Here is a 26,194-nt window from a genome sequence, read left to right as displayed (position 1 = left end):
TTGAAGGATGACCTTGACCTTTCACCACTCAAAATGTGCAGCTCCATAAGATACACATGCAAACCAAATATCAAGTTGCTATCTTGAACATTGAAAAAGTTATTGCAAATGTTAAAGTTGGAGCAAACAGACCAACAGACCAACAGACAGACAGGGCAAAAACAATATGTCCCCCACTATAGTGGGTGGGGGACATAAACATTGTTTGCTATTCAAACATTTGAAATTGACACTTATGTGGGTTTCACTTAACATAGCAAAAACTCACAGCTTCAAAGATTTAAGTTGGATTGCATGCAGGCCTTAAAATGAAAAGCTGTTATTGTTTTAAATAATGGGGCACTGGTTTGTAAGTTCAATTAAACTTCCAGGTAATGCTATAGATTGCATAGGTCTTGCTGTAAAAAAGGTACCCTGTCGCTAAAAGAAATCCACAGAACTCTGTACCTTTATCAGCCTCCTTTTTGTCCTGTTCTTCACCCTCAATTTTCTCTTCTTTAACTTCCGTCTTTACTTCATCCTTTTTCTCTTCTTGTACTGTGAAACCATGGTAAATTATGAGTACTTAAAATGTGAGCCTCACTCTGGGAAAACAGGGCTTAATGAAGGTGCATCATGCGAAAACAGGGCTTAATGAAGGTGCATCATGCGAAAACAGGGCTTAATGAAGGTGCATCAAGAGTTGATACAGATTAGCCTGTGCAGTCTGCTATGGCTAATCTGGGAGGACACTTCACGCCTTTATGGAATTCTTCTTTTAGTTAAGTATCTTCTATTAACGAAAATCAAGGTTTAACAAAAGTGTCTTCAGTGATAGACTGGGATGACACTTGATGCACATGCATTAAGCCCAGATTTCTCCAGACAGAGGATCTAATCCTCTAAATATGCATTAAAATAACAAATAATGAGTGTTATTATTATCTATAATAAAACAACAATAATCTAAAAGTATTCTACTTCTAACTTGAATCTTAACATATTTTGCATTGACATGAGAATTAGGACTAAGAAGGTTTTTATAAGACAAGCAGGCTTTCCATTTTTGAGTGGCACCCTGCGCCTTTTGTGATACTTGATCTTGTCCTACTACCATACTACACCATGTATTACCCGCACACATTGTTTTCATGCCAAACATGGAGTCTATTATGGATATTTAGGAAAGCACAATGATTTTTTCAAAAGTTAGCACTTATAAACATAGTTGTATCAATGTATAACACACAGACACTTGTTAAATTGAAATTTTGGGGTTTATAACGGCAAGCAATATATGATAATTTAGGGTAATTCTTCTACTGACAGCTTTGAAACACTAAAACCAGTACCTTTCTGACCATCAGACAAAGCAGAGTCGCCTGTATCCATAGGTTCTTCCTTGGCGCTGACCTCTATACTCGGTTTCTCTGCCTTAACTGTCTCCACAGCTTTCTCAGACTCATTACCTTTGCTGGCCTCATCGGTCTTGACCTCCTAAGATATTGATCAAACAATGGTAAAAACATAGCTTACAATTTGTTTCATTGTTGGCATTGTAATAAATACATTTATAACATTTAGAGACTGCAACAACTTTATGTGGATGCGTTCTATATTGTATGCTATCTGTCAAAATTAAGTAATCTGTAGTTGTTTTCTTATATTTAATTACTCTTTTATTCATTACAACTGGGGCGCATACGTAGGATGAGGATACTTTATTGTCAGAGTACCTTACTGTCAAGTGAAAAAAGTCTTGAGACATTAATCGTAATTATTTCATAATTATATTTTCTTAAGAGAAAAGGAAGCAATAGGGGAAAAGTGCAAGTGGACAAGCAACGAACATTTTCATTGTTTACAGGGTATTTAATTGAAATTACGTATGCCAGATTCCTAAATAACCACCCACACCAGCTCTCCTAATTTAACATAAAAGCTTAACTTCCCTTCCAGACCAAGACATACCTTAGCTTCACCAGTATCCATCTTCTCAGGCTTATCTTCCACTTTATCATCAGCCTTTCCATCCCCATCCCCTTTCTCTGTTCCCTTTTCATCCTTAGCACCTTTCTCTTCTTCCTCCTTTTCCTTTTCAGCACCTTCTGATTTCTCTGCCTCTTTATCTAATATTTTATCCCCATCTTCAGCAATATCTTTCTCTGCCTTGGCACTTCCTTCTGCTTCAGCCTTTGCTTCTGTCTCTGTTTTTTCGCTGTCTTTACCGTCTGCTTCAACATTTGCTTTCTCTTCACCATTCTTATCTGTTTCTGCTGCTTTCTCTTTTTCAGAAGGCGATGAGGCATTCTCCTTCTCAAATTTGGCTTTTTCTACTGCTTCTGTTGCCTTTGTGTATGGCATACTGTTTAACCCATTTACTGCTTCAAATTCCTGAACCTATGAAAATAAAATTTGACAAATTGATGAACATTAGGAAATCAACAAGAGATGTGTTTGTCAGAAACACAATGCCACCTACTGCGCCGCTATGATTTATTAACAAGAGATGTGTTTGTCAGAAACTCAATGCCCCCTACTGCCCCGCTTTGATGCATGTTTTTATACCTTTGACCTTGAAGGATGACCTTGACCTTTCACCAATCAAAATGTGCAGCTCCATGCCAAATATCAAGTTGCTATATGAAGGGACATACAAGTTATGAGCATTTTTTGAAACCTAAATGCCAAACCTAAATGCAAAGTGTGACGGAAAGACAGACAGACAGACGTAAGGACGGACGGACAGTCCGATCACTATATGCCTTCCTTTGGGTACATAATTTTTTTTTATCATTTGGCAGGTACCGATATTTATCTCCCATTGAAGCTTATTACTTCCCTTTAATTTGTTTTTTTGACCTTTGACCTTGAAGGATGACCTTGACTTTCCACCACTCAAAATGTGCAGCTCCATGAGATACACATGCATGCCAAATATCAAGTTGCTATCTGAAGCGACATAGAAGTTATGAGCATTTTTCGAAACCTAACGCAAAGTGTGACGGAAAGACGGACGGTCCAATCACTATATGCCCTCCTTCGGGGGCAAAAAAATCAAGTCACTTCAATGAACAATCATATAGGTATTCATCTGCAGGTAGTGTGAATTTGACCTCATAGATTATAGCTACTAAATAACTTGTTTCATGCATGCTCCATAAAAATGAACAAAACAAGTTCTTCAGGAAACAAACATGAGTAATTATTTATATTACAGATAAAGGATGGTCCCTTATTAATCCAAGTACATATTATCAACAGAATTTGAGCACAAAAATTCACTAGCAATATTTCTGATTTTTGTTAGGTAACTGTGTCAAGATTCATTTAAATTGCATGCAAATGGCACATATTAAAGATTAACAAAACTTTTTACAGAAATCTTGTAATTAGGAAAACTTCAGGTAATTTTTCAGAATAGAGACTTGCGAATAGCAGCCATAGAATAGACAAGGTCAAGGACTCGTCCGCAGGCTCAACATTTTCTATAGCCTCCTGTTTGACTCCCTTTAACAAAATTCTTCTCATTTTTGTTATTTTATTACTACTAATGAAAGAAAAGTTGTTGCAAAATAAAAATTTCTTTGGCCAAGCAATTTGTAGCCATTGGCTATTTTGGTGAATGGCAGAGTAAGCCCTGAGACTTCACACAGCCAAACAATGCCATCTTGCAAAGATATGATATCGATGCTGCTCACCTTTTTCCTCACGAGGGACATGATGCCAATTCTTGTGAGCACGTGTTGTCTGGACAGGCCCTCTCGAGGCACACCGTCCGCGAATGTTTCAGCATTATCTGCCCCTGGTTCGCACAAGTGGCGCATGAACAGCGACACGTATGCTCGAAACACCTTCTCAGACTTGCCTCTGAGGTCTCGTACCAGCCTGCAAAGGGATAACAAATGTTAACTGCTAGTAGATGAAACCAAACAGGGACTTTAAATGGTAACTCCTAATCCAAAACTTACCAGCCTAGATAAGAATACAACAAAATACTGTTTATAACATGACCTACGCTCCAGGAGTGAAATAACGTTATGCTCAATTTTGTTCATTACACAGGTGTTATTACACTAGTTATATAACTGTGAAATGACATCATTTTTTGTGGCAAAATGACGTCATTATTCCAGCGAATTTCTTCAGTTAAACTCTTTTACAATGTGAATAAACGGTAAAAAGAGCATAAAATAACAAGAAAATTTGTTGGTCATGTTATAAAAAGAATCTTAGATTTGTGGTCATTTTGTATTGAATTTATTAAACTCGTCATCTAAATAAAGATAAAAACTCGGCAAGCCTCGTTTTTTATCTTTATTTAGATGGCTTGTTTAATAAATTCAATACAAAACGACCACTCATGCAAGATCCTATATATATTACATATTATAAGCAGACAATTGGCTTAAATATTAATAACTAGCAATCCCCACAGGCTAATAAGGGCATGCACTAACAGCCATGTCTAGATTTTTGTTTGAAAGAGATTTCCTGTAAACAAAAAACCCATAAAAGAGTAAAGTGTCGTCCCTGATTAGTCTATGCAGACTTCACAGGCTTATCTGGAACAACACTTTAGCCTGGTTTAAAGTGGGCGTGTTCATTTACATTTCAAAAACAAAAGCTAACAACAGCAGACAACACTTACAGCCTAGTCTAGCTAACAACAGCAGACAACACTTACAGCCAAGTCTAGAGTTTTGTTTAGAAGAGACTTCCTTAACATAAAATCCATAAAAGTGAAAAGTGTTGTCCCTGATTAGTCTGTGTGGACTGCATGATTAGTCAGTGCGGACTGCATGATTAGTCTGTGCGGACTGCATGATGAGTCTGTGCGGACTGCATGATTAGTCTGTGCGGACTGCATGATTAGTCTGTGCGGACTGCATGATTAGTCTGTGCGGACTGCATGAATAGTCTGTGCGGACTGCATGATTAGTCTGTGCGGACTGCATGATTAGTCTGTGCGGACTGCATGATTAGTCTGTGCGGACTGCATGATTAGTCTGTGCGGACTGCATGATTAGTCTGTGCGGACTGCATGATTAGTCTTTGCGGACTGCATGATTAGTCTGTGCGGACTGCATGATTAGTCTGTGCGGACTGCATGATTAGTCTGTGCGGACTGCATGATTAGTCTGTGCGGACTGCATGATTAGTCTGTGCGGACTGCATGATTAGTCTGTGCAGACTGCATGATTAGTCTGTGCGGACTGCATGATTAGTCTGTGCGGACTGCATGAATAGTCTGTGCGGACTGCATGAATAGTCTGTGGGGACTGCATGATTAGTCTGTGCGGACTGCATGATTAGTCTGTGCGGACTGCATGAATAGTCTGTGCGGACTGCATGATTAGTCTGTGCGGACTGCATGATTAGTCTGTGCGGACTGCATGATTAGTCTGTGCGGACTGCATGATTAGTCTGTGCGGACTGCATGAATAGTCTGTGCAGACTGCATGATTAGTCTGTGCAGACTGCATGATTAGTCTGTGCGGACTGCATGATTAGTCTGTGCGGACTGCATGATTAGTCTGTGCGGACTGCATGATTAGTCTGTGCGGACTGCATGATTAGTCTGTGCGGACTGCATGATTAGTCTGTGCGGACTGCATGATTAGTCTGTGCAGACTGCATGATTAGTCTGTGCGGATTGCATGATTAGACTGTGGACAGCATGATTAGTCTGTGCGGACTGCATGATTAGTCTGTGCGGACTGCATGATTAGTCTGTGCGGACTGCATGTTTAGTCTGTGCGGACTGCATGAATAGTCTGTGCGGACTGCATGAATAGTCTGTGCGGACTGCATGAATAGTCTGTGCGGACTGCATGATTAGTCTGTGCGGACTGCACAGACTTATCTAGGACTACACTTTTCGCACATGAAGACTCACCACTGTGAGTTGAAGGCGTCCTGGGGAGGCATGCCGTATCTCATGACAGCGTTGAGGAAGGCTTTCCTCTGTCTGGCGTTGAAGCCCAGTACCTCAATCTGCCCGTTGACCCTGGCCAGCAGTGGGGGCAGGGGCCGGTCCCTCTCACGGCGCTCTGAACGCTTGCTACGAACTGAAGTGTAACAAATCAAGCTCATAACGCTCTCTATGAACTGAATAATAACAAATAGAGATGACAAGAGGAGTAAGGTGGTTGAATTTCTTCAATTATGAAAATAGTATAAATTGAAATTACAGGGATTGCGAAATCTAGTATTGGCTTACAAAATGCTTGCTACAGACTGCATTATAACAAATGACAAGATAAAAAGATGAGTACGTTTGTTGACATTAAATTGATATTACAGGGCTGGTCTATTGAAATCATAGAGTCAATTCAGAAAATTAAAAGACTCAATTTCTAAATCTATGGACTAAATCTATTATACAAGAACAATATATCATCATACTAAGCAGACATTATATTTGTTCAAAGCTAAGGGAAGTCTTCAATTATTTTTTTTACAGATCTCTGTACATACTTGCATCTCTGGACCCATCGCCCATGAATTCATCATCATCATCATCTTCATTCTCCCCTGAAAACAAACACAAATGGAAAATGAACTTGAGCACATGATGTATTTAGACGGATGTGATAGGCCACATACTGTCTTCACCTAGAGGACATTCATTGTAATTTATTATTCTAAATTGCATGATAAAAAAAACCAGTCCCAACAAGCTGTTTAATGGCAAAATCTGAACTTTGGTCTCTAAGTGTGACCTTCAAATTTGAGCTTTAATCCACAAACTTACACATACAATCAACAATTGTCATTGCTTTATCAACCTTTCTGAAAACAGACTTAACTAAAATGATTTCCTGAACAATCATAGAACGATCCAATATAGTCTTACAAAAAAATGTCCCAAACAAACATATTTTCAAGTATGGCCCACTTAAATAAAGCCCTCACCATTGTGGCTGAAGTCTGAATCATAGTCAGACATGGACTCCTTCCAGGCCACGTCGTCCTGGTTACCAAGCGCTGCATCGTTGTAGTTGACCTGCTTGCGGACGCGCTTGCCCTTGCCGAGGGTGCGTGCCAGGTCCTCCTGCTGCTGCTCATAGTGGTGTCTCAGCAGTTTCTCCCAGTAGGCGGGGTCAGCATGCTCCGCCTCCTGCTTCAGAACCTCTGTCTCTGGCTCCTCCTCCTAGAGAGTGATAAGTTCACAACTTGTAGGATTTACATTTCCATAAATGTACATACAATGTAATTTATTTTCAATGAACATCCATTAAAAATAATTGACATTTCAACGAATGTCTTTTAAAAATTATTCAGGTTTCAATGAATTCCATTTGACAAATTTGGTGTTTCAGCAAATGTCCCTGTGCATGTAAATTTATCTTATGCCTAATCCAATCTATATACATGAATGTAATTTGTTTAATTTGATACCTCATGACTTAGGTAACACACAACCCTGCAGTACTTACATCACCTTCCCCCTTGAATTTTAAGTAGACGATAAATGTAAGAGTCAAAACAAATCTTCCAGTTACACACTACCCTGTACTTAGGTGACATACTAATCTGTACTTAGGTTACACACTACCCTGTACTGAGATTACAAACCACTCACATCACTCTCCCCCTCCTTGACTGTGTAGGAGGCGACCTTGAAGGAGTCGAAGTAGTCGTTCATGGCTATCTCCTTCTCCTCCTGGGCCTCCTTGGATCTGTCCAGCAGCTGGGCAATGGCCTCGTCATCGTACACGATACGCTTCTCCTCTTCACCGTCCTCACCTGCAGCAGATAACCAGAGCAGATTTAAGATTTTCATTTGACTGAATTCTGCACCAAAATTCCATTTTACTACTTCAGAAGTATACTTTGGCTTTAAAAAAAAGTATATTTTTATGTTTTGTAAACTTGTATAAATATGCATGTTGAATGAAACATTTTAACTGGATTTCATCGTCACACTGTCTTATACCATAATAACTCTTGGTTTTCTGACACTGTAAATTTTCGGACACCCTCTTTTATATAAAAAAATCATCATTTTTAAAGAATCCTATTTTTCGGACACCCAGATTCTCTCCTATTTTTAATTACTCTAACTTTTCTTATGGTTGAATTTTTTATTAGAATTAAACATATTTACATTCATTTCATGACACATTACACATTCTTTTACAACCGAGTAATACATTCTTTTACAACCGAGTAATAACCGAGTAATAACAGTAGGTGAGAATCTTATTTTGTTTGTTAACAAATATTATCACATACTGTAAAAAATTCCCAATAAATCCAAAAATGTTGAAAAACTTTCCCTTCACAAGAACCCCAATACCATTACCCCGTTTCTTAGGTCACCTATGCATTATATGTGAAATCCCTTAAGAAAACAAGAGACCGCCTTGCGGGTGCAGACTGCTGATCTATTTTTCTTTTTAAAGGTAAAGGGACCTATCTCAATTTCAATCACAAAGGAGGGGGGGGAGTGGAGAGGGGTGTATAGTGTGGGGGTGTGGTCATTTATTACATTTTCTTCCAAAAATGCCCCCCAAAAATGCCAAAAACATTTTTTTTGGGGGGGGGGATTCTTGGGTGGGATGGTTGGACGGTATGTTTAAAAAAAAATGGGGGGGGGGGGGGGGGTTGGGGGGGGATATAGTGTGAGGGTGTGGTGGTCATTTATTAGATGATCTTTAAAAAAAATAAAATGGGGGGGGGGGATTCGGGGGGGGGGGGCGTGAGGGATGGTTTGGGTGGAGTCTATTGTGGTATGTCAGGTAAGAGTTGTCAAAGTATCAATGAAATCTAATCATAAATAAAGAAGTTATGGCAATTTTAGCAAAATTTAATAATTTGACCTTGAGAGTCAAGGTCATTCAAAGGTCAAGGTAAAATTCAACTTGCCAGTTACAGTACCTTCATGATAGCATGAAAGTATTTGACGTTTGAAAGCAATAGCCTTGATACTTAAGTAGTAAAGTGGATCTAAACACAAAAATTAACCATATATTCAAAGTTACTAAGTCAAAAAAGCGCCATAATTCCGTAAAAATGACAACCAGAGTTATGCAACTTGTCCTTTACTGTCCCCTTATGATAGTTTGCCAGTATTCCAAGTATGAAAGCTATATCTATGATACTTTAGGGGTAAAGCGGACCAAAACACAAAACTTAACCAAATTTTCAATTTTCTAAGTATAAAGGGCCCATAATTGCGTCAAAATGCCAGTCAGAGTAACATTACTTTGCCTGCACAGTCCCCTGCACAATAGCTTTGATACTTTAGGAATAAAGTGGACCTAAACACAAAACTTAACCAAATTTTAAATTTTCTTGTAAAAGAATGTATTACTTTGCCTGCACAGTCCCCTTATGATAGTTAGTAAGTGTTGCAAGTATGAAAGCAAAAGCTTTGATACTTAAGGAATAAAGTGGACCTAAACACAAAACTTAACCAAAAATTTCAAGTATAAAAAGGGCACATAATTCTGTCAAAATGCACGCCAGAGTTATCTAACTTTGCCTGCCCAGTCCCCTAATGATAGTAGGTAAGTGTACCAAGTTTGAATGCAATAGCATTGATACTTTATGAGAAAAGTGGACCTAAACGCAAAACCTAACCAGACACCGACGCCAAGGTGATGACAAAAGCTCTTTTTTTTTTTCTTCAAAAAATAGATGAGCTAAAAAATCAACAGAAAATAACCCCACCTTCGACCTCCTTGAAGAGATCTTCAGTTCCAAACTTGAGGATATCGTCTAGCTCCTGTTTGGACATGGAGGTGGTCTTGTTGCCCACGCCCGGGCGCACCACGAGATGCTGCAACATCATCTTCTTCTTGGCCACCTGCAGTAATTATTTTGTGGGTTACATTTTATGGCCTCTGCCTTTTAGATTGGGAAAAATTTATAAACCATGATAAACCATAAAATAGTGAAAAACAAAACATTATTAATACATGTATGATTATGAATAAGAGTATTTAAATGTATTCATGCATATTTAACTGAATTTTTTAATTTTTCTAATAAATTGCTACTAAATAACATCCCTGTGCAATGTACTATAACCAATTTATCAGTGTATTGGAACAGTTTGGCATTTTGGGGGTAAATTTTGGTCAGAATTTTTTTGAAAAAAAAAAACAGTTCCTTTTTGCAATTGGGAAACAGCCTGAAAGAATCTGATATTTATGGGGCCAACAAAATCCCTGACCTGTGTAATACGCTCCTCCACAGAGGCTCGTGTCACAAACCGGTAGATAAGGACGCGGTTGGCCTGACCGATTCTGTGGGCTCGACTGAAGGCCTGAAATCAAAAGAAGTATTTGTTTAGTTGATTGCATAATCCTTTAAACAGAAGTTTATGGCTATCACAGACCAGTTGAAGCGACCAATCTTGTGGGATTGACTGAATGCCTGAAATAGTACAGCCATTTTTTCATTTTTTTAAACTATCCTAATTGAAAAAAAATCCAAAATTACAAATGGCCATCCAGAAAATTTCCAAAAGAAAGGAAGTTTCGTGAATTTGTTCCAAATTAATTATCTGCAAGTAAACGAATTAATTAAGCACAGGAACTGAATATTTCAGCTGAAAAGGCATGTAAAAAATATTTTGATGGGATTACGCAATTAAGTACCAAGCAATTATAAAGACCCATAATTCCAAATCTGAATCAGATCTATGGCACTTGAAACTTTCAAAATTATAAATAACATGGCACCACCCGTTTTAAATGACCTAGTGTTTAAACGTGACTCTTGTTACCATTTCAGGTACACCAACTTATTAGAGATTCCCCAGGTTAAGTCTTCAAAGTACGGTAGTAACAGTTTCCGGCATGCGGCTCCAGTTCTGTGGAATTCCTTTCCAGAAAGCTTCAGAAAAGCGAGCAATTTTAATCAATTTAAGAGCTTAATTGTGCACTGGAATGGTAAAGAATGTAAATGCTCAGCATGCAATGTCACATAGACTCGCATAGCTGGCACACAGATCTGGAGCGGCATGCCACACTGCTTCCTTTTGTTTTGTTCTTCGGCTGCTTGTGCTGTCCTTATTTTCTGCTTTTGGATTTTATTTTTGCTTTTGTACTTTATGTTGCTGTAATATATTAGTTTGCCTGTGTCTGCTCATAGTTGTGTTGCTCATAGTTGTGCTGCTTTTCGCTATGTTACTAGTTTTATTGTGAGAAAGCTGCTGATTAGTTCACCCCAAATCTGATTTGAGACGATATTCGTTCTTAGATAAGTTTTATCCGGTCGCACTTTTGTGTTTCTTTTTGTGTTCAGTTTTTTATTTCCTTTTCTCTTATTGCAGTTTTTAGTCCTATCCACAGGAATAGATCAGCAGCTTCCTACACAGCTTTTAAACTGTCATATTGTTTTATTTGTGGTTGCAAATGTACGATTAATTTTGCTTTATATTGCTTCTGGTTTCCATCGATGCTTTATTACTACCTGGTCATTTTAAATAACTTCTTGCACTGACTCTGCTGCTGGTCCAGCTAATCTACATCCTTACATTGATTTGTTTGTTTTAAACATATTTTACCCCGTGCGTGCCACGATGATGATAATATCATGACTTAAATTGCCCCTCCTAGTGCAACACCAGCAGGAAAGTAAGGAATATGTCTACTGTAGATTAATTTGTGTTGTATGCCTTAAATTGTATCGACTGTTTGTGTATTTGTATTTCTTATGATTATGTATTTGTATTTTAATACCCAAGTAATTGTCTTTCTTTTAACTAGCTTCTTTACTCTTGTTTTACTGTTTACATTTGTTGTATAGTCGGTTCAAAAGCTTCACAGCTTATGTTATTTGTTATTGTCTTGCCGACTCAAAATAAAATTTATTTGATTTGATTTGATTTGAAGATTTAAACTTATTATTTTTGAGTTTTTCAAGTTATTATTTTCCACTTGGTGAAGCACAGGTACTTCTCCCAAAAAATTACATGTAGTAATAACTATTACAGCTGACTTAACACTGCTGTAATATTTCAAATTAAATGCGTGACTAAGTCTAGGCATGTAAAAAGCATGTACAAAAAATGGAATTTCATTCATATACTTTTTGTGAAAACGGTTATTAACTCTCAGACTAACCCTGAATTCTGAAAATATCTGAAATTCAGTAATCAGACATGTAGGGTCAAAATATGCTTTCATTTTTACATTTTGCAGCCAAAATCATTAGTTTTAATAATTTCACCAAGGCACATATCTGTGTGTACCTGAATATCGTTATGTGGGCTCCAGTCCGAGTCAAAGATGATGACATATCTGTGTATACCTGAATATCATTATGTGGGCTCCAGTCTGAGTCAAAGATGATGACATATCTGTGTGTACCTGAATATCGTTATGTGGATTCCAGTCCGAGTCATAGATGATGACAGTGTCAGCTGTGGCCAGGTTGATCCCCAGGCCTCCTGACCTAGTGGACAGCAGGAAACAGAACTGCTCTGCACCAGGAGCTGAAAACAAACATCACATGTACATAGACTCATCACATGAACATAGACTCATCACATGAACATAGACTCATCACATGAACATAGACTCATCACATGAACATAGACTCATCACATGAACATAGACTCATCCCATGTACACAGACTCATCACATGTACACAGACTCATCCCATGTACATAGACTCATTACATATACATAGACTCATCACATATACATAGACTCATCACATATACCAGACTCATCACATGTACACAAACTCATCACATGTACACAAACTGATCACATATACACAGACTCATCACATGTACATAGACTCATCAGATGTACATAGACTCATCACATGTACATAGACTCATCACATGTACATAGACTCATCACATGTACATAGACTCATTACATATACACATACTCATCACATATACATCGACTCATCACATATACATCAACTCATCACATATACATAGACTCATCACATATACATAGACTCATCACATATACCCAGACTCATCACATATACCCAGACTCATCACATATACCAGACTCATCATATGTACACAAACTCATCACATATACACAGACTCATCACATATACCCAGACTCATCACATATACCCAGACTCATCACATATACCAGACTCATCACATGTACACAAACTCATCACATGTACACAGACTCATCACATATACCCAGACTCATCACATATACCAGACTCATCACATGTACACAAACTCCTCTGTGTATATGAACCATGTGATCCTGGCTCTTGGAAAACAGGACTTAATGTATTCTCTTAAATTGTCGTGCCATATTAGCCTGTGCACATGCTAATTACGGTTGACACTTTCTGACTAACCTGGAATTTTGATAAGAAGAGACTTCCTTTAAAAGAAACTACAATCATTGCAGAGAGTGTAGTCCCTTATAAGTCAGTCCGGACTGCAAGTGCATTAAGTGTAGTCCCTTATAAGTCAGTCCGGACTGCAAGTGCATTAAGTGTAGTCCCTTATAAGTCAGTCCGGACTGCAAGTGCATTAAGTGTAGTCCCTTATAAGTCAGTCCGGACTGCAAGTGCATTAAGTGTAGTCCCTTATAAGTCAGTCCGGACTGCAAGTGCATTAAGTGTAGTCCCTTATAAGTCAGTCCGGACTGCAAGTGCATTAAGTGTAGTCCCTTATAAGTCAGTCCGGACTGCAAGTGCATTAAGTGTAGTCCCTTATAAGTCAGTCCGGACTGCAAGTGCATTAAGCAGAGAGTGTAGTCCCTTATAAGTCAGTCCGGACTGCAAGTGCATTAAGCAGAGAGTGTAGTCCCTTATAAGTCAGTCCAGACTGCAAGTGCATTAAGCAAGAGTGTAGTCCCTTATAAGTCAGTCCGGACTGCAAGTGCATTAAGCAGAGAGTGTAGTCCCTTATAAGTCAGTCCGGACTGCAAGTGCATTAAGCAGAGAGTGTAGTCCCTTATAAGTCAGTCCGGACTGCAAGTGCATTAAGTGTAGTCCCTTATAAGTCAGTCCGGACTGCAAGTGCATTAAGTGTAGTCCCTTATAAGTCAGTCCGGACTGCAAGTGCATTAAGTGTAGTCCCTTATAAGTCAGTCCGGACTGCAAGTGCATTAAGTGTAGTCCCTTATAAGTCAGTCCGGACTGCAAGTGCATTAAGCAAGAGTGTAGTCCCTTATAAGTAGGGCTGTCACGATTCACCGGTATATCGGTATATCGCGGTGCATGTCGTGAAAAAAATCGCACAGCCGTACGGCGTTGGCGCACCGTTTTTTTTAATATTATTATATTAGCACAGATATAAATACATTACATAATTATTTTGATATAGATATCGTTTTGAAAAATGTAGAAGCGATTCAAAAGGGCTAAATAAATAATCTGTTAATATCCAGGTCAAGCAAGCGCTGCCACTTGTAGATGTTTAACTTTCAATTTTAAAATACGGCGATGTTTGGGTCCGTACCTTTTTTGGAATTAGGGACAGATTTCCTTTGCAAATAAGTTCAAAATTATCCAAAAGATGTTTATTCTATTTCTTATTTTCTTTCTTTAGTATATAGATCGTTCAAAGCATGGCACTTCCGAATCATGTTATCTTAAGATTCTGAATAAGTCGAGGAAGAGTCAGAACGCTCCAAATTTTCAATACTGGGCCCGCTGACTCTGCATTTTGAACATGCCCTTGAAGCGTTCGATTTACACAGATCGTAGTCACAGCTATTGTAAACAACATGGCGGACATTTTAGAAAAAGACGCGAACAATCACAATGACTACTTCTATCAAGTTTATTACAGTTTCTTTAACAGTTTCTAGTCATACTATGATACCAGTGTTTTCTGATTATTGAGTTTAATAAAGTTTGTAAAACTTGTTATTCTGCCGTTTTCTTCACAGATACATATTCTGTAAAATATTGCGGTACGTACTGCGATACAGTGTTGCCGTACCACGATATACCGCGGTACGCTCACGGCGTATCGTGACAGCCCTACTTATAAGTCAGTCCGGACTGCAAGTGCATTAAGCCCCATTTTCCTAGAGCATGGCTCATATATAAAACACTTTTAAGGCCCAGCTTATGGGATGTCACGCCTTTCCATTAAGTTTTTCATTTCATTTCACCATAAAATATCTTATCTGCCATGTGTTTTCTCTGCTGATCATGCAATGCAAGTTGAGCAACTGTTTAAATCCCAGAAGTTTGACCCAAAAGAAAACCAACTCACCATTGAACCTATCTATGGCATCCTGCCTCATTGCCCCTGTGATGGCCCCGTCTATTCTCTCGTACTTGTAGCCTTCATGTTCCAGGAAGTCCTCCAGAATGTCCAGCATCTTGGTCATCTGAAATACATACAGGCAGGGTACCAGGGGGGCAGTATGAGATATCCCAATACATACAGGCAGGGTACCAGGGGGCAGTATGAGATATCCGAATACACACAGGCAGGGTACCAGGGGGCAGTATCAGATATCCCAATACTGTAATACATACAGGCAGGGTACCAGGGGGCAGTATGAGATATCCCAATACATACAGGCAGGGTACCAGGGGGGCAGTATGAGATATCCCAATACATACGGTTTCCAGTCAACTCGTACCCAAGTCAACACGTACCTTAGTCAACTCGTACCCGATTTGGTTAACTCGTACTTTAGTCATTTTTCTGGTTGGTCAACTCGTACCTTTTAAATTTTGTGTTCTTTATGAAAAACATTTGCAATGGGTGTTTGCATACATTAGATGTTTTTATGTTTGTTGCAGGTACAAGTTGACCAAAATAAAGTTATATTTTGGCATAGACTAACATAACAGGTTGTCTTAAGGATTAAGTAAGATAACATTTACTAAAATGGAAAAAAAACACAATAGTAACGATATGATTTTTTTCAATGAAATTAATGTAAAGCATAAAACACAACATACATACAAAATACTTAAATATTAACAAATTTTGCATCAAATTATGGTTCGTCAGAAACTCGAGTAGTCAATGATTAAATCAATTAATCAACACCCAAAATACTTATTTACACCTACATGACACGGCTCTTTAATATCGTAATTTACCTAATCTGCACCGGTGTTAAATATTGAAAAACACATTACTTGATACAGGTCGCTGATATCTAAATTGATTTAATCTGCACCTTTGCACCTTTGTAACAATAAAGAACACTGATGTTTTAATAAGATTTTATTGGACACATATATTATACATTTTTATATAATAACATAAATTTGTTCACACAGTTCATCAAAGAAATTGTTCCATTACTCGAGAATACTTAAGATTATTGAGTAAAAACAAACGGGTTTAATGAGTATTTAGATGTTTTAATAAGATTTTATTGGACACATATATATTGCAACTACACAAAACAACCCCACAATTATATACATTTATAAAACTTAATTGTCATTAAGTGTAATTAGAGAACCTTTAATTGTTTTACTATTTAACTTCAAAGTGGATCATACCTTTAATTGGTTATGGCTTCATGCGGTGTTTTCAATCAAACATATCATCAAAGAAAAAGCCGACAACTACCGTGTGTGTCGTTTTAGATGCACGACAAACAATTGTTTAACAAATCGCCGACGGTCCTGTTGTCATAAAGGTGTTATTAGTCAACATTTTATCAAACAAAACGCCGACAATTACATCACGTATCAGTTGTAGGCAAGACAAACACGTGGTTAATAATTATACACGTGTGAAAAATAATGAACTTGTCTACTTTTGAAAAAAATACCGCAAAAAAAATGAAGAAAAAATTATTACCTATATTCATATCAAAACATATAAAAAAACATATTTCACGTCTTTGATATATATAAATAATTTTTAGGTGGGTACGTGTTGACTAGTGGGGTTATGTGTTGACCAAAAATTGGGTACGAGTTAACCAAATTGGGTACGAGTTGACCGAAGGTACGTGTTGACTTAGGTACGAGTTGACTATCTTTGATACATACAGGCAGGATACCAGGGGGGCAGTATGAGATATCCCAATACATACAGGCAGGGTACCAGGGGGGCAGTATGAGATATCCCAATACACACAGGCAGGGTACCAGGGGTGCAGTATGAGATATCCCAATACATACAGGCAGGGTACCAGGGGGGCAGTATGAGATATCCCTATACACACAGGCAGGGTACCAGGAGGGCAGTATGAGATATCCCAATACACACAGGCAGGGTACCAGGGGGGCAGTATGAGATATCCCAATACACACAGGCAGGGTTCCAGATCAAAACTCATAAACAAAGATATTTGGTTGTCTAGATTTGTTGCTGTTCTGAACATTGCTACAGTTATTTCAAGAAGATCACTTAATGTACTAACTTGTTCTGCAGTTAGCTGGTACTTAGTTGCTAGTACTTAGTACATATAGTTATGCAAGTAACTAACAAATGTCCAACTTAGTAACTTACAAATATCCAGGCTAATCTGGGTCTATACTTTCCGATTATATGAAAATTTTAATTAAAAGGAAATCCATTCTAATAAAAAATCCAGACTAGGGGGACAGTGTCCTCCATGATTAGCTTGTGAAGACTGCACAGGCTAATCTAGGACAACATTTTATGCACATGCAGTCAGCCCCTTTTTTCACAAAGCGCCCCTCCAATGTGACCTGCTTCAATACCTGTGAGAATATGAGGACCCTGTGTCCGTCTTCCTTGACTCACATACCTGTGAGAATATGAGGACCCTGTGCCCATCTTCCTTGACTCACATACCTGTGAGAATATGAGGACCCTGTGTCCATCTTCCTTGACTCACATACCTGTGAGAATACGAGGACCCTGTGTCCATCTTCCTTCACTTACATACCTGTGAGAATATGAGGACCCTGTGTCCGTCTTCCTTGACTCACATACCTGTGAGAATATGAGGACCCTGTGTCCATCTTCCTTGACTCACATACCTGTGAGAATATGAGGACCCTGTGTCCATCTTCCTTGACTCACATACCTGTGAGAATATGAGGACCCTGTGTCCATCTTCCTTGACTCACATACCTGTGAGAATATGAGGACCCTGTGTCCATCTTCCTTGACTCACATACCTGTGAGAATATGAGGACCCTGTGTCCGTCTTCCTTGACTCACATACCTGTGAGAATATGAGGACCCTGTGTCCATCTTCCTTGACTCACATACCTGTGAGAATATGAGGACCCCGTGTCCATCTTCCTTGACTCACATACCTGTGAGAATATGAGGACCCTGTGTCCATCTTCCTTGACTCACATACCTGTGAGAATATGAGGACCCTGTGTCCATCTTCCTTGACTCACATACCTGTGAGAATATGAGGACCCTGTGTCCATCTTCCTTGACTCACATACCTGTGAGAATATGAGGACCCTGTGTCCATCTTCCTTGACTCACATACCTGTGAGAATATGAGGACCCTGTGTCCATCTTCCTTGACTCACATACCTGTGAGACTATGAGGACCCTGTGTCCATCTTCCTTGACTCACATACCTGTGAGAATATGAGGACCCTGTGTCCATCTTCCTTGACTCACATACCTGTGAGAATATGAGGACCCTGTGTCCATCTTCCTTGACTCACATACCTGTGAGAATATGAGGACCCTGTGTCCATCTTCCTTGACTCACATACCTGTGAGAATATGAGGACCCTGTGTCCATCTTCCTTGACTCACATACCTGTGAGAATATGAGGACCCTGTGTCCATCTTCCTTGACTCACATAACTGTGAGAATATGAGGACCCTGTGTCCATCTTCCTTGACTCACATACCTGTGAGAATATGAGGACCCTGTGTCCATCTTCCTTGACTCACATACCTGTGAGAATATGAGGACCCTGTGTCCGTCTTCCTTGACTCACATACCTGTGAGAATATGAGGACCCTGTGTCCATCTTCCTTGACTCACATACCTGTGAGAATATGAGGACCCTGTGTCCATCTTCCTTGACTCACATACCTGTGAGAATATGAGGACCCTGTGTCCATCTTCCTTGAGCTTCCTGAGCATCTTGGACAGCAGTATGAGCTTCCCCGAGGCCTTGGTGAGTGCTGTACCCTCGTAGGCATTGTTGGTGAGGCGGGGGGCTTCCTAGAGGAATGGAAATGGAGATACAATATGTCACCCGTACACCGGAAACAGAAATACAATGGGCCTTGTTCTTACAAAACTGGGCTTAATCCATATGTGTTAAGTGTTGTCCCAGATTAGCCTGTGCGGACAAAATCCGTCAGACTAATTAAATTTTTTTTATAGAAATGATTTCCATTTTTAACATAAATTCTATACAAGCAGCAAGTGTCATCCCTGATTAGCCTATGCAGACTGCACAGGCTGATCTTTGACACACTTTATGCACATGCATTAAGCCCAGTTTTCCCAGAACATGACTTAAATATGACATTGGGAACACATTCAAAGGCATGTGTTTCAATTGCTACACCAAAATTGGGAGGACTTCCACAGGAAATTGCAAGCACAGAACACAAACATGACAAATGACCCGTGAGTAAGAAGCACAGCAGTTGAAATCTGAGTCTTAGCATAAGCTTCAAGTACAGACAATGCGAAAGATAGTCACTTTTCAGTTGTTATTGCTGAGCTCATGGTTTGTATTAATCAAGCTCCAAAGGTAAATTTATTTTATCAGGGCAGTATTCACCAAACAATTCTCAGACTTAAGTATAAAAAGAAAGAAATATTCTTAAAACTGGAATATTCAAATACTTCTTGAATTCCGACATGGCATTAACCTTCTCTACCTACATCATTTTTATGGTGAATGTTTAGTTTATGGCAAAATCACCAGTGTGGACTGTCTATATATTAAAATACTGAGCAAGAATCGGTTAGTGATTACCGGCCCAGGGAAAATTCTCATTTTTTAGGGAATGGTTTGGGGCCGTTCCAGAGCTAATTTTTAAAATATGTTAAGATTCCCTTAAGAAGCCTTGTGAAAATAGGCCCAGGTCTAAACCTACAGTGTACAAAGTACTCACGGATTGTGCGGTGGGGAAGAGGTATGGATGATTGCAGCACTTCTTCAGGTCCATCATGATGTTGAGTAGCGACACCTGGTTACCCCCCTTGATATTCAGAGCACTGAAGTTCCGGGTCAAGATGTACTTGTAGTATTTCCTGTAAGAAAAGATAGCGAGATATCTTTAGCTAGAAAAATATCCAGGATCACAAAACTACAAAGTGCTGCTTAAGATGGAACAGTGCGGAAAGGTCAATCAGTCTGATGATATTTTTTTATAATTTCCTTCTTTATCAAGGGCCTCACAAAAGCCCCTTACCACAAGAGAAAGGCCCCTTCCACTAGGAGAATTTCTTTAAAATGATGCTAATTACCCCAAATTAAAAGCTATGTTTGGGACATTTTTTCCCCGTATGCAGTTTTGTTGATAATTGTTTCCCCAAAATGGAAGGACATGCCATTTCTCCAAATTAAGAAAAAAAGCCCTCAACTATATAAATCCAATGAATGTTGTAGCTAAAAGCATAACATGTCTGATTAGGGTTTAATAGCAGTCTTTTTTATTTGGCATTCAATTTGTGAAAAAATGCGACAATTTTTCCCACTTTTGTGTCGTTCAGTCCAGAACAAAGGGGTATATGTAAGGCCCAACACTGCTGTCTTTATGAGCATTGACTGATTATCTAACAGATCATCACATAATCATACCACCCCTCACCCTGCCCCAAAAAGAAAATTAAGTTTCATGCTCACATAAAACATTTGGAGGAGATGGGTCTGTGTATAATATAACCAGTGTTTTTTTCCACAATTTGGGGAATGGGGCCGTGTCCCATTGAACTGGGAAAATTCGCTGCATTTTGACAAAAATTTGGAAATAAGTGTTGTTGCTGTTTTGCTAAAAAATGCTTCAAATGAGCAAATAAGTGTTTTAAGTATTATTTTTTACTAAGATTGAACTTATATGGCTGGATGGCTGGAGATAAACAAAATGTTGAAATCTAAAAAAAAACTATTCAATAAAATTGTTTTTTTTTTTAAACCTTACATTGAGAATTTTTGAGGTACCATTTGGGAAAAATATATACTTTTTCCATTGGGAATGGTGCCAAATACCGAACCCTTATTTAACGAAAAAACAAGAGCTGTCTCCATAGGATGACAAATGCCCCCAAAACACGCTTTGATAGAAGTTATGAGTATTTTTGGAAACCTAAACGCAGATTTTGAAACCTAAACACGAACCCATTCAAGGTCAAGGTCAAAGGGGTCAAATTTGTGTGCGTTTGGAAAGGCCTTGTCCATATACACATGCATACCAAATATGAAGGTTACATCTGAAGCGGCGTATAAGTTATGAGCATTTTTCTAAACCTGAACGCACCGCGTGACAGACAGACAGACGGATGGATAGTGCGATCACTATATGCCCTCCTTCGGGGGCATAATAAAGAACACTGATAACAATAATTAAGAATTGATGAAGCACATACTTTTGCATGGGACTCAGTTCTACACGCACGATGAACTCGCTCTTGCTGGGCATGTTCTTGAGCACGTCGGCCTTCAACCTGCGCAGCAGGTGGGGGCCCAGCATGTCATGCAGCTTGCGCACCTGGTCGTCCTTCGAGATGTCTGCAAACTCAGCCTGGAATGTCTGCAGCTCACTGTAAGCAGAAATAATTTTAGTAAGTCTAAACCTTTTTATATAAGCCCCATTGCTGCAAAAGCCTGAAGGCTTCTTGAGACACTCTGCTACAATTCCTGGGTAGAACTATTACTTTGTGTCCCCAGGAAGATCTTTGGTATGCTCAAACAGAGGGATTGTATCCCGTTTATTTTGTTTAAAAAAAGAGCCAAGCTGCTCAGCAATTAAAGTGGAATTGAGTCCTCAAAATGTACCGATGAACAAGAGCAATTTGTAATACCTTCCATCTTAAGTGGGCATAAAAAATCTTCATTTCAAGGTAGTCTAATTGACATGTTCAGTTTCAATTCAAATTGTTTATCAAGAAAATTAAATAACATTATATATTACCAGAAATTAATTATTATAGCAATAGCAATCTTCTCTATAGGGATCTGATAATCTCAGAAAGACCGATTCGAAACAAACCAGTGCAGATGTTGTGGTATTTCTATCAATGTAAAGACTTAAATTCATGAAACACTTTTCATGTTATGAATGAACTTCATCCAGAATTTTAAATACCATGGGAAAACCATGGTACAGTCTATTATAACCTGAATATAAGGGAAATGAAGATCAAATAGATTTGCACCTGAAAATATCAGCAGACATGAAGTTGAGTTGGAGCAGTCCATTATGACCTGAAAATACCTGGGTGAAAAAAGTACAGGTCCATTTTTAGCTGATGATATAAAAGACGGTCCATTATTACCTGAACATGTCTATGGCTCAGTCCATTATTACCTGAAGATATCAATGATTCAGTCTATTTTTACCTGAAGATATCAATGGTTCAGTCCATTATTACCCGAATATGTCAATGGTTCAGTCCATTATTACCTGCAGATATCAATGGTGCAGTCCATTTTAACCTGAAGATATCAATGTTACAGTCCATTATTACTTGAAGATCAATGGTGCAGTCCATTTTTACCTTAAGATATCAATGGTTCAGTCCATTATTACCTGAAGATATCAATGGTGCAGTCCATTTTTACCTAAAGATATCAATTGTTCAGTTGATTATTACCTGAAGATATCAGGAGACATGAAGTTGAGCAGATGGAACAACTCTTCCAGGTTGTTCTGTAGTGGTGTGCCTGTCAACAGCAGCTTGTAACCAAGGTTATAGTTGCTAAGGATACGGAAAAACTGAAAAGAGTAAGGGCAGATTGCCATGCTGTACAAAGATAAAGAAAGGAATGTCAACTAGACAACAGAATAATCTGTTGAATATATAAATTTCCTTCACAGACACTTCACAAGGGATCATTCCTATTAACTTCATTTGCAATATAATCCTGATAAACACATCTATCATGTTTATATAAGATAAATGCAGCCATGCCATAAACTTGGTTGAAGATCTTTGATACAAAACGGTCAAGTGGTGAACACAGTACAAAGTAGCCCACACTCCTTAGAGCAGTCACTGTATTCTACTAAATCAATCAGTGTATTAAACCAGTTCCATCAATTTGAAGCATTATTTGTATACACAACTGTGTATTTAACAGAAGGAATGAAGAGGATTAATATTCCATGAAAAAGCATTTTTATAAAACAACATTTGCAACAAACAAAGTAGATATGACAATGCCAGAATTGCTTCTGTAATGATCCTTGCATATAAAAGATGTGTGAGCCAGTTTGTTCAAATTGGCCAAGTCATTAAAGACAAGTTTAGTCCACAACAAGCATGGATGGAAAGAAGCAATGTTTAAAAACACCTATTATTTGTGGAAATAAAAACCATTTATTTCAAATCTCTATATTTGACCTAAATTCATTTTCATCAATGAACCTCATCCACTCCAATGTCACACAAGTATGTCAAGGCATACACATTTTCTACCTTTGACTGGTTATTCTTGAGTCTATGGGCCTCGTCGACAACCAGACAGGCCCAGTCTATGGAGCCGAGTGTGGCCGTGTCAATGCTGATCAGCTCATATGAAGTCAGTAGCACGTGGAACTTCACACTGCTTCCCTGCTTCATCTTCCAGGACTTTGTGCCACCCCTGATGGCTCCCTCGTCAAACGAGAACTCGTTCTCCCTGGGAATATATGAGATGTGTTCTGAGAAAACTGGGCTTAATGCATAGGCAGTCCACACAGGCTAATCAGGGACGAGACTTTCCCATTAAATGGTATTTTTTGACTGCACAGACAGGCTAATCTGGGACAACACTTTACGCAAATGCATTAAACCCCCTTTTCACAGAGCATGGCCCATATGGTTTTTAATAAGTTGTCAACCCTCTCACCTGATGACAGCCCGACAGTCCTTGTCCCCTGTGTAAGTGACCACGTAAAGGTTGGGAGCCCAGAACTCAAACTCCCTCTCCCAGTTGATGATGGTGGACAGTGGGGCTCCCACCAGGAATGGACCCTTGCAGTGGCCCTGTAATGAAGGTCACAGGGTCGTTGAGGGCACATGGTCATTTAGTTTAAAATGAATGAACTTATTTACTTGTTTTAAACAAATATGATGAGGACATCTTAAGTTATTCATTTACTTTATTAACAGGGTTGATGCCTTAGTAAATTCAGTATTTCATATGTATAATTGTACATGAGGTATATACATGCTTTTACTAATGCTAGCAAGGGTGAGCTTCATAGTCAAATTATTGTGTGTTTTTACAGTGAAAATAAATTAATTTACTCAACCTGTTTAAAATGAAGAAATGAACAAAATTTACTCCATTCTCCATCGTTAACAAGTGAAGACATGAAAAAAGAAAATAGTTGTACTCCACCCTCACCTCATTATACAGTGAGGACAAGAAGGAAATAGTCTGAATAGTCTTCCCCAGTCCCATCTCGTCTGCAAGGATTGTGTCCGTGCCGTTAGCCCACGAGTAGCGCAGCCAGTTGAGTCCCTCCAGCTGATACGGATGCAGTGTCCCACCAGTTGCTGCGATGTAATCAGGGTCGCCTGGAAGCTGCTTACGCAACTGCAAGGAATACATTCAATTGTGTGATATTACTTTTAAAGATCATAGCTCAGTTAATGCTTTAATTCTTAAAACCATTGGAAGGCATTTCAGCATGATTAAGCTATTTACTGCGCAAGTTCTAGTGCATAAGATTATATTACAGTGAATATAAATATCTTTGAAAAACTTGATAATTTAGCCCTGTATAATTTAAAGAACACCTAAGGGGAGGTACATCTTAGGGCCCAGCCCCTTGATAGGTTCACCAGGGCGTGTACTGCCATTCCCCAAAGTAGCCTAAGTAGCCAATGGCTACAAATAAGAACATTTGGCTCAAGAATTTTCCATTTGGCTACAGGTTTTTCTTCATAATAATCCATCATAAATCTTAAAAAAGAAGAATTCAGACATAACGCAGTAAATTTGGCTACAGATAATTTTGATCCAGAGGGAGACTTGAGGTTCACAAAAAAACCTTCACTTTTGAGCACATACAGCAAAGTTTAAAAAACAACAACATTTTTTTGGCTATTTGAGAATTGAGTACTTACATCTGTTATAGGGTATGAAGGGGGCATGCCTAGAGGCCTGGGGGAGTCGACAGAGTCATCATCCTTCTTTTTCTTGCCCTTCTTCTTGCTTCTCGGCTTCTCCTCAACTGGACCCCCCAGCATCACTCGCCTGTACATCACACAAGTAATGAATTAAGGTAGAACTGAATCCACTCTGGGGAAACAGGGCAGCATCACCCACCTGTACACCACACAAGTAATGAATTAAAGGTAGAACTGAATCCACATCAACTGCCTGTACACCACACAAGTAATGAATTAAAGGTAGAACTGAATCCACATCACCCCCCTGTACACCACACAAGTAATGAACTAAAGGTAGCACTGAATCCACTCTGGGAAAACAGGGTTAAGTGATCAACCGCCTGTACACCACACAAGTAATGAATTAAAGGTAGAACTGTATCACCCGCCTGTACACCACACAAGTAATGAATTAAAGGTAGAACTGAATCCACTCTGGGGAAACAGGCACCCGCCTGTACACCACACAAGTAATGAATTACAGGTAGAACTGAATGCACTCAAGGGGAAACAGGATTTAGTGTCAGTGTGTAAAGTGCAGTCCCATATTAGCCTGTACACCACACAAGTAATGAATTAAAGGTAGAACTGAATCCACTCTAGGGACCTGTACACTACACAAGTAATGAATTAAAGGTAGAACTGAATCCACATCACCCTCCTGTACACCACACAAGTAATGAATTAAAGGTAGAACTGAATCCACTCTGGGGACCTGTACACCACACAAGTAATGAATTAAAGGTAGAACTGAATCCACATCACCCTCCTGTACACCACACAAGTAATGAATTAAAGTTAGAACTGAATCCACTCTGGGGACCTGTACACCACACAAGTAATGAATTAAAGGTAGAACTGAATCCACTCTGGGGACCTGTACACCACACAAGTAATAAATTAAAGGTAGAACTGAATCCACTCTGGGGAAACAGGACTGTACACCACACAATTAATGAATTAAAGATAGAACTGAATCCACTCAGAGGAAACAGGGTTTAGTGCCAGTGTGTAAAGTGTCGTCCCATATTAGCCT

At 38.9% G+C, this 26,194-nt stretch overlaps 1 protein-coding gene across 1 annotated transcript in view; it reads right to left on the bottom strand.

The window, feature by feature from the left end:
• LOC127840434 (chromodomain-helicase-DNA-binding protein Mi-2 homolog) overlaps positions 1-26,194 on the bottom strand; it is a 64,924-nt gene that overhangs the window by 15,447 nt on the left and 23,283 nt on the right. Inside the window, exons 16-35 of the mRNA XM_052368849.1 lie at positions 25,114-25,243; positions 24,389-24,580; positions 23,888-24,024; positions 23,476-23,677; positions 22,651-22,772; positions 21,424-21,597; positions 19,950-20,088; positions 18,910-19,041; positions 15,162-15,279; positions 12,309-12,433; positions 10,166-10,258; positions 9,661-9,796; positions 7,568-7,731; positions 6,898-7,135; positions 6,460-6,516; positions 5,879-6,050; positions 3,681-3,867; positions 1,951-2,379; positions 1,332-1,476; positions 448-537 (exon numbers count right to left, since the gene is read on the bottom strand). Coding sequence (XP_052224809.1) covers positions 448-537; positions 1,332-1,476; positions 1,951-2,379; positions 3,681-3,867; positions 5,879-6,050; positions 6,460-6,516; positions 6,898-7,135; positions 7,568-7,731; positions 9,661-9,796; positions 10,166-10,258; positions 12,309-12,433; positions 15,162-15,279; positions 18,910-19,041; positions 19,950-20,088; positions 21,424-21,597; positions 22,651-22,772; positions 23,476-23,677; positions 23,888-24,024; positions 24,389-24,580; positions 25,114-25,243 — 3,182 coding nt within the window. The remainder of the gene's footprint in view (positions 1-447; positions 538-1,331; positions 1,477-1,950; positions 2,380-3,680; positions 3,868-5,878; positions 6,051-6,459; positions 6,517-6,897; positions 7,136-7,567; positions 7,732-9,660; positions 9,797-10,165; positions 10,259-12,308; positions 12,434-15,161; positions 15,280-18,909; positions 19,042-19,949; positions 20,089-21,423; positions 21,598-22,650; positions 22,773-23,475; positions 23,678-23,887; positions 24,025-24,388; positions 24,581-25,113; positions 25,244-26,194) is intronic.

The sequence above is a fragment of the Dreissena polymorpha genome, chromosome 8 (assembly GCF_020536995.1).
Source record: "Dreissena polymorpha isolate Duluth1 chromosome 8, UMN_Dpol_1.0, whole genome shotgun sequence".
In the NCBI taxonomy this organism is placed as follows: domain Eukaryota; kingdom Metazoa; phylum Mollusca; class Bivalvia; order Myida; family Dreissenidae; genus Dreissena; species Dreissena polymorpha.
The sequence above is the reverse complement of the archived record's forward strand: the minus strand, read 5'-3'. Positions and strand labels throughout refer to the sequence as shown.